Below are 7,960 nucleotides of genomic sequence, written 5' to 3' on the forward strand. Positions count from 1 at the left end.
AGGAGGCGAGTAATGCGCACAGAGAGGCGTGCTCGTTACCTTGTAATGAGGTTGTAACCTTGTTAAAAGGTACAAGTTCCCGCGCAAGAGGGACGGCCTTCCTAAGAGCAGGTGAGAGGGACCATGCACAATCGTTTGTGAGTGAGCATTTCGGCGCCGAGTGAGGGTTTTACCGACTGGCAAGGAGCGACCCGCGGGTCATATGACGGCAAGCCTGGCCTGTCAAAGCCGCTGCGACCTCGGTTGACAGCCTTGGGGTCCGCAGCCTTGCCTCCGGTCCGAGGCCAAGGCAAAACGATGGACAAGCAGACAGGCAAACACAAGCACTGCGCACTCCAAAGACGCCTAAAGCCTTAAAAGCTAGCTTTCTCTCTTTTTGAACCTTCAAGATGAGTAAGCTTTGACCTCGGCAGAAATGTACCCATGTGGCATCCACGCTCACTCACTCACTCACACACTCACACTCACTCACTCACATTGCCTCGCCTCTAGGACTAAGGTCACAGGTCCCCAGGGCTAGCTAGGAATCGCTCCGCACCTCGACGCTTACACACTTCTACACATAACATAGCACATCCTCCTGCGGGCGGGCGAGACGGGCGGTCCCGGGCCGCATTAAGTTGATTAAGTTGAACATCGCGAGGGAGCTACGTTCCTGGACCCCTCGCTGCTATGCCGCAATAAACCGGGGGGTAATGACCAAGCCGCTGCCAAGCCGCTGCCTACGCGCCATCTAGGCTAAGTCAGGCGCAGCAGTAGCGACATCGGCACCGGCACCACCCCCGATCCGCAAAAGCCCGATCGGTAAATCGGTCGGCCTGCCGCGGGCGCGCGCGGTTGCAACAGCACATCCGGATCCAAGGTTTGCCGCTGGTTGTAGACCAGCCAGACACCACAGCACAGTCGCAGAGCCTCTCCCCAGCCACCCAGCCACACCACCCACCGTGCCACGAGCACCATCCAGAATCCCATGTCCCCTGCCGGGACCTGCCCACCTTGACAGGCGCAACCTCTCTCTCCCTGCTTAAACAGGAGGGAGGAGGAGGGAGGAGGAGGGAGGAGGAGGGAGAAAGAGGAAAGACGCCGCCACCGGGGCAGACAGAGTAGAGACCTCTTGAGATTCAAACGTGTATTTGAGGCGCCGAACGGGCTTCCAAAATCGATCCGTGGAATCCAGGATCCATCCAGGAAGTACGGGGCATCAAACGGAGCATGAGCAGGCAGTTCTGTGAGAGAATCCGTGAGTTGTATGGCAGCGACGAAGCGTCAGACTGCATCGTCCGTTTCTACCTGTCGCCGTACGAGCCCATCCTCGGAGGTGACTCAGACGACTGTGATGACGGCGACGGTGACGGTGGACGTTGCGATGGATATGAGGAGATGGGTGGTCGGGGCGGCGGTGATAGCGGCGGCGGCGCCGCTGCTGCTGCAGCGGCGGCCGTGATTACGGCGGCGCCGCCACTGTTGCCGCCGCCATCCGCCGTTCGTTTCGTGGGCCAGCCGCTGCCAGCTCACAGTTTGGTGTTGTGGGCCAGCTCAGAGCGATTTAGGGCTCAGTTGGATCGCTGGCGGGGCGGCGGCAGCGGAGACGCTGGCGACGGCAGCGACGACGGCGTCGGCTGCTGCTGCTGCTGCGGCGGCGGCGGCGGCGCCAGCAGCTGCAGACATGTAGCGGCAACGGTGACAAGACCGCGGGCAGGGCCTCAGGAAGTGTGCGACAACCAACAGCACCAAACGAACGGACGGGAGCGGTTTGGTGGGCAACTGTGTGTACGGCAACCACAGGTGTCGCACCATAATAGACTTGAGCTCTGCATTCCGCTCGGATGTAAGGAGGACCTGTACGGCAATCTGGCGGCGCTTCAGTACATGTACACGGGAGAGCTGCGGGGATGCGGCGGCGGCGGCGGCGCCGCCGCTGCAGCTGGCTTCAGCGTGGCCGAACTTTTGGCTATCCGGAGTCAAGCGACTTACCTCCAGGTGGGACGTCGTAACAACGCAAGGCCCATCTGAGCATCCCGGGTTACGCCTTTGCTGTGTTACAAACGTGCTGACAATACCTCCCCTTCCATCCTCCCCCTCCCCCCCGACACCTTTCGCTGGTGTATTCAAAGTAGCAACGGGTTGTTGCTGGGGAGAACAAACCGCAACGGGTCGCAATGAGCTCTGAGAACTCCGTTGCGCTGCGTTTCCGCCCCTGCCGCCCAGGTCGAAGGCTGTGCTGAGGCATGTGACCGGGAGCTGCTCCACCTGTTGACGGAGCTGGCGCCTCCTTCGAGCACCAACGCTGCCAGCGGCTCCCAGGCTCAAGGGGCTGCTCAAAGCTCCGGCGGCGGAAGCAGCGTCAGCATCAGCGGAGGTGGCAGTGGCGGGACCAGTGGCGGCTGTACATCCTTTAACGGCCGAGCCGCCGCCGCCGCCATCGGTGTGATCTTGGGGGGCCCCGGTGCAGCAGTCAGCGCAATCGGCGGTGGTAGGGATAATGTACGGGCGTACGGCCGCAGCGGCGGCGGTAATGGGGGAGTCGACAGCGTTGAAGCTTCGGCCGCTGCCGCCGCTGCAGCTATCCGGGAAGGCGTCGTACCTGTGCTGCAATTCGCGGAGCGTTGCCCTGCCGCCGCCGCCGCCGCCAGCTTTGTGCAGGTCGTCGATGCCTGCCGCCGGCACCTCGTGTCGCACTTCTCCGAAGTGATAACCATACTCAACTCGCCGTCTCTGCGACGCCAGCTTGCGGCGCTACCCTCGTGTGCGCTGGAGCTGTTGCTTGGTTGTAGCAGCCTTCGGGCCGATAGCGAGGCGAGTGTGCTACAGCTCCTGGCGGTATGGCTGGCCGCAAATCCCTCGACTCCGCCGTCACGTTGTACGGCACTATGCCGTCGAATTCGCGCAGCGCACTTGGGTCGGACGTACCTGGCGTTTGTGCTTCCGTGCGTCGACTGGTGGCCCATGGGACATAGGCAGCAGTTGCGCACACTGCACCTCGCCTCCGCCACGGCGGCGGAACGCCGTGCACTGTCGGAGCTGGCGGCTGCGGCGGTTGCGTCCGCGGCGGTGGCGGCGATAGCGGTAGCGGCACCAGTGGACGATTGCCATTATGAGGCGGCGGCGGAAGTGGACAAGACGAAGGGGGACGACGGCGGCGGCGACGCCGACGCTTGGAGCTGCGCGTCGCCGCGCGACCCCAGCAACACCGTTCACATGTTCCGATGGAATCTTCCGCGTAAGGCCCTCATAGATGCCATTTGCAGCGGCGGCGACGCCGCCGTAACGTTTGACGGCGGTATGGAGGCCGTGTCATTTGGTGGTTTTGAGTGGAGCGTGTTTGTAAAGCCGCCGAGGAGCGACGGCTGCAGCGGCGGTGACGGGGATGATGGCAGTGGAGAGGGCAGCAGTGGTGGCAGCATCTTAGCCGCCGCCGCTGCCGCCACTGGCGCTGGCGGCAGACGCGCGTGTACCGCAGCCGCCGGAGTGTATCTAATCTGCAGCGTGCCGGCGGAAGTTGAGAATGGTTATCAGTGCGCGGAGGCCCCGGGCTCAGGGGGCTTCAGCGCAAAAGCCGCTCCCGCCGACGGCGGCGGCGGCGGCATTGTCGGTGGTGGCGGCTTGGCAGGTGCCCAGGTTCGACGCCTTACCCGGAAGCGGATCTCTGGCATCACGTCCGTTCCGTCCGCGTGCATCGAGGTCTTTCGCGGACGGTCTCTCCCGGCGCAACACGCGGCACAAATGGCGCCGCCGCAGTGGCGGCGGCGGCCCGTAACGGCGCTGGCGGCCGCCTACAGAGGCGGAGGCTCCACCGCCGCCGCCACAGCTGCCGCCGCCCGCAGCGCGATCTGGGGTTCCTTGCTGGCGGAGCTGTCAGACCCAGACTCACCGAGGGCAGCGGCAGCAACGCTGCCGCCGCCGCCGCTGCGCCTTCATCCCGTGAACGGCAACGGCGGCGGCGGCCCGGAGGTGGCGGCTGTGGTCAAGTTTGGACCAAACGAGGTGTTCAAATTTGGACCGAGTGCTCCGGGCCGGGGCATCTGCGACGTGTTGGCACTGCGCAGTCGGGAACGCGATGCCGGGCATGCCACCGAACTGTCACGGAGTGTTCGCGGCGGCGGCGGCGGCGGCGGTAATGCTGCTGATGGCGGTGGCAGTGTATCCGGTTGGGGCAGTGGTGGCGGCGGCGGCCGCGGCTGCGGCGGCGGCACCACCACCCTCCGATCGACGACGGCATCGGCATCGGCAGCCGACCTCGAGGACCTCCGAAACCACCAGCTGGCGGCGTGGCTGCCGTATCTGCATCCCCTGGAGGCCTTTGACGACGGCACGGCAGGAGGCGGCCTGGCGGGAACGCTGACACTGCGGTCGCGCTGAGTCCATATTCACCAGTACCGACTCGCTTAGATCCAGTGTGGGTGCCGCTGTTTTTGTCTCTGTCTGTCTGTTTGTCTGGGAGATTGATGGCAAGCGTGGTGGTGTTTGGATGCTAACTGCTCGGCTGGAGGCTGGTGAGGTGGGAGACGGTGTTGGCGAGGAAAAGGGGGGAGAGCGGGACGCAGGGGTGTAACTGGAAGTCCATCTGCACTGCCGTACACCTACGAGAAGGTTGCAACTTTGAGTCTGCCGGTGTGCCGCGGATAAGCGCGACGGGATCACTACTGGTATGGCATGGTATTAAGGGGGGGAAAAGAGGGGATTTAAACGACTGTGTACGGAGAGGACATTGAGTGTAGGGGTGAGTAGGACGAGCAAGATCCAGGTTATCTCCCCAGCCAGGCTAATGAATCCAGGTTTGGAATACTGTACGGTGGATCGTACGGGGTTGATTTCAAAGGAAGGGATGGCTGGCACATCTCGACACTCGTCACTCGACATGTACGGCGGTTCGGAGAGATTGGAAGACACGTGTTGCCCTCGTGCGATGCACGAGGCCCGGTTTGACGCGTGCTGAAATGTGTTAAGTTGATTGTTAGTTAATTAATACCCCTTTCCATGTGTCGGTGTGAACATGCACGTATGTGTGTGGGCACACATACACATATGGTCTCATGTGTATGGGCTAACACTCAACTTTGGACCATATGTGCCTGTGTGTGTGTGTGTGTGTGTGTCAAGCCAAAGTCAACACTACCAGGAGCTTCGTTTTGGTGTCGACACCAGGCGATTGGGTGTTCGGAAGGCCGTTCAGAAGCCGTTTGCCGTTAGACGGTGTAGTCCGCCCTGCCATCATGGCGCGGTGCGGTGTGGTGTGTGGGGGGGGGGTCCGTAGGTTTGGTGTTTGGGTTTTGAAGCCAACAGGGGGCGATACGGGGGGGGGGAAATGTTGTGCGTCACCAGACATAGGAGTGGTGGACGTATCCTGACGGCGGCGGCGCCCAACAGTCCAGTACAAACCAAGGAACCAAGGACTGGCCAACTGCTGCGCTGTTATGTATAGACACAGAATGAGTACGTGTGAATGTACGGAACCCTAAGTTAATGAATGACTGAATGATCGTGACACAGAGCGGATGGTTTCTGGGCCATTTTGCAAGTGAATATTTATTGGTCTGAATACCACCATCACCACAGAGCATCATATACCAATCACCGCAAGGAACGGCACCATACGAAAGGAAAAAGGAAAAAAGATCCAAAACGGTTTCGGATCCTGTCTTCTAGGATCCATCCTCATCCAGTCACCCGAACATCCGCCAGAGAGACAGAGGGTTCAGCAAAAGCCACCAACTCAGCGTGGCGGTTCAGCTTCCGTTTACTAACAAGGCATGATGCGAGCATATCGATCTTTGAGGGCTCCCCTCTCCTCTCCTCTCCTCCCACCGTTCCCCCGACGACGATGAGACGTCCTAAACTAAACGAGCAACCCTAAGTTTACTGCGTGCTTTACTAATTATTACAGTTTGCATTTTTAGCCTGCAATAAGTACCCTACTGCAATAGTCCACGGAGAACCAGGCACAGGAAATCCGAATACATGGTGTCCTGAGAAAAGGTCACTTCAAGAAATGTAACACAGAAAGAGAGGAACTGCGTCCAAGAGGGCCAGTTATGGCGATAAAAAAATAAATTGCGCATCGATCGGGGACAGAATTAATTGCCTTGTACATTCCATGATACCCTTTTCTCAGCAGCACCGCACGTCACAACTGTGGCCCCTTTTCTCTGTTTACAGATGTGAAAAGGGTGTATTTACCCTTCTAGCAGCGACCCCGCCTTAGCAGCGCAGGCGCAGGAGCCAACAACAGTGCTGGAAACACACCACCACACTGCTACATGAGCTCCTCATCCCTCTCTATCCTCGCTGCGCAGTTTCAAGTAAATGGAATATATTAAAAACCAACCTTGCTTTGGAGGCCTCTTGTCGGCATGGGCTTTCTATATCAACGCATAAAAACCACAAGTATACACACACATACACATACACACATACACACACATACACACACACAGACAGACACAGGAATCTATTTACACAATATTTGCCTTGTACGGGAGTACGGCTTCCCACAAAGCCAGGCGGGCTTTTCACCTATATATATGTGTGTGTGTTTATTGAGCTGTATGCGTGTGTGTGTGTGTTTGTGTGGAGCTGTATGTATGTGTGTGTGTATGTGTGTTTGGAGGGCGCGGAATGGATCCGACAATCCGACAAGGCGGGGGGGGCCCGGGCCCTCTTGCATGGCCTCAGGTCAGCCGCCACCAGCGCCGCCTTAGCACATCGCCCTTGAGCCCGTCCCGAGTACGAACCATCTGCAAACCAGTAACAGCAAAAAAACAATGATAGCAGTGGTGGCAACTTCAGTGGCAGCAGTAGCAGCAGTAGCAGTGATGACAGTAGGCGCGGCAGTAGTAACAGAAGTAGCAGTAGCAATAACAGTAACATTCTCGCAACAGCAGTCGCCGTGTTTAATAAGAGTGTGTATTGGTAAGAGTAGCGTGGCTGTAGCAAACTGACCTCCGACTCTGTGAAAAGCGTTTCACTGCCGTACATTCCGTACATTACGTTCCGTACATTACAAGAGGCCGCTCACCTGTTTCGTATTTCCATTGTGCTCATTCATCCCGAATTCTCCAGATCCCTCACTGCCGTACAAATTGGCCAGGTAATTCTTGTCCTCGCCCTCGGCTACAACCACTCCGGCAATCTGGCAGGAAGGAATGGGTCGGTTAGAGGTAAAAGAGGAGGTGCCACATCCAACAATGAGGTTCAAAATTTAGTTCGTGGGGAAGGAAGGGAAATGGGGATACCGCAGAAAACACCCTCACCGCCCTCATCCTCTTCCCGGTGTAACAAACCCCCCCCAAATCAGACGCCCCTACCCACGACACCGCCCCCACCCCTCAGCCAGGAACTGCCATTCACCTTGAACTTGTGCTCCCCGCTGCTGGTCTCCGGGAGTAACTGTGGGGGAAAGGCGTGTGTGTATGGACGGGGGAGGAGGGGGGAGGTGGGGCGGGGGGAACGGACTCAAGGGCGGGAAGGGGAGGGGGGCCCGGGGGAGTCATGGGGAGGGCATCCCCATCCACCAGGCCATCATCATCATCATCATCAGTAGCATCAGCATCATCAGCAGCAGCAGCAACAGCAGGAGGCACAGCAGCAGGAGGAGTGACAGCACAGCGATTTCTCCCCTCCCCGACCCCCTTCCCCGTCTACCTGCACCTCCGCCCCACGCAAGGCCCCCCCCTCACCTCCACCTCCACGTCGCAGTGTTCTGACTGACTGACATCCAGACGAAACACGTACAGCTGGGAGACCGGCCGGGAGATGTGGGCGTCCTCCCTGTGCGGGTCGCACCGGCAGCCCGAAACACATCTGGGCACGCGTGTGTTGGGGGGGGGTGGGGCCCGGTGCCGGGGGAACGAACCGGGGGTGAGGGGAGGTGTAAGCAAGGATGCAATGTACGAACCAGCCGTACATTTTAGGCGGCTATAACAGTAGGCAGGTTGCAACAGCAAGCAGCGCCTATTAACCC

At 59.4% G+C, this 7,960-nt stretch overlaps 2 protein-coding genes across 2 annotated transcripts in view; one reads left to right on the plus strand and one right to left on the minus strand.

Moving 5' to 3' along the window:
• Window positions 1-1,249: 1,249 nt before the first annotated feature.
• Window positions 1,250-4,359, plus strand: VOLCADRAFT_92613 (uncharacterized protein; the record flags this gene model as incomplete). The annotated part of the gene is made up of 3 exons (XM_002951962.1): window positions 1,250-1,354; window positions 1,786-1,980; window positions 2,209-4,359. 3 exons carry the CDS (start codon window positions 1,250-1,252, stop codon window positions 4,357-4,359), a joined length of 2,451 nt encoding a protein of 816 aa, XP_002952008.1.
• Window positions 4,360-5,051: 692 nt separating this feature from the next.
• Window positions 5,052-7,960, minus strand: part of VOLCADRAFT_92614 (uncharacterized protein) — a gene marked incomplete at both ends in the record, with an annotated part of 9,026 nt that continues 6,117 nt past the window's right edge. Inside the window, 4 exons of the mRNA XM_002952033.1 lie at window positions 5,052-5,072; window positions 7,016-7,129; window positions 7,348-7,386; window positions 7,677-7,800. Of these exons, the coding sequence (XP_002952079.1) occupies window positions 5,052-5,072; window positions 7,016-7,129; window positions 7,348-7,386; window positions 7,677-7,800 (298 nt within the window). The remainder of the gene's footprint in view (window positions 5,073-7,015; window positions 7,130-7,347; window positions 7,387-7,676; window positions 7,801-7,960) is intronic.

This window comes from Volvox carteri, assembly GCF_000143455.1.
Source record: "Volvox carteri f. nagariensis unplaced genomic scaffold VOLCAscaffold_27, whole genome shotgun sequence".
In the NCBI taxonomy this organism is placed as follows: domain Eukaryota; kingdom Viridiplantae; phylum Chlorophyta; class Chlorophyceae; order Chlamydomonadales; family Volvocaceae; genus Volvox; species Volvox carteri.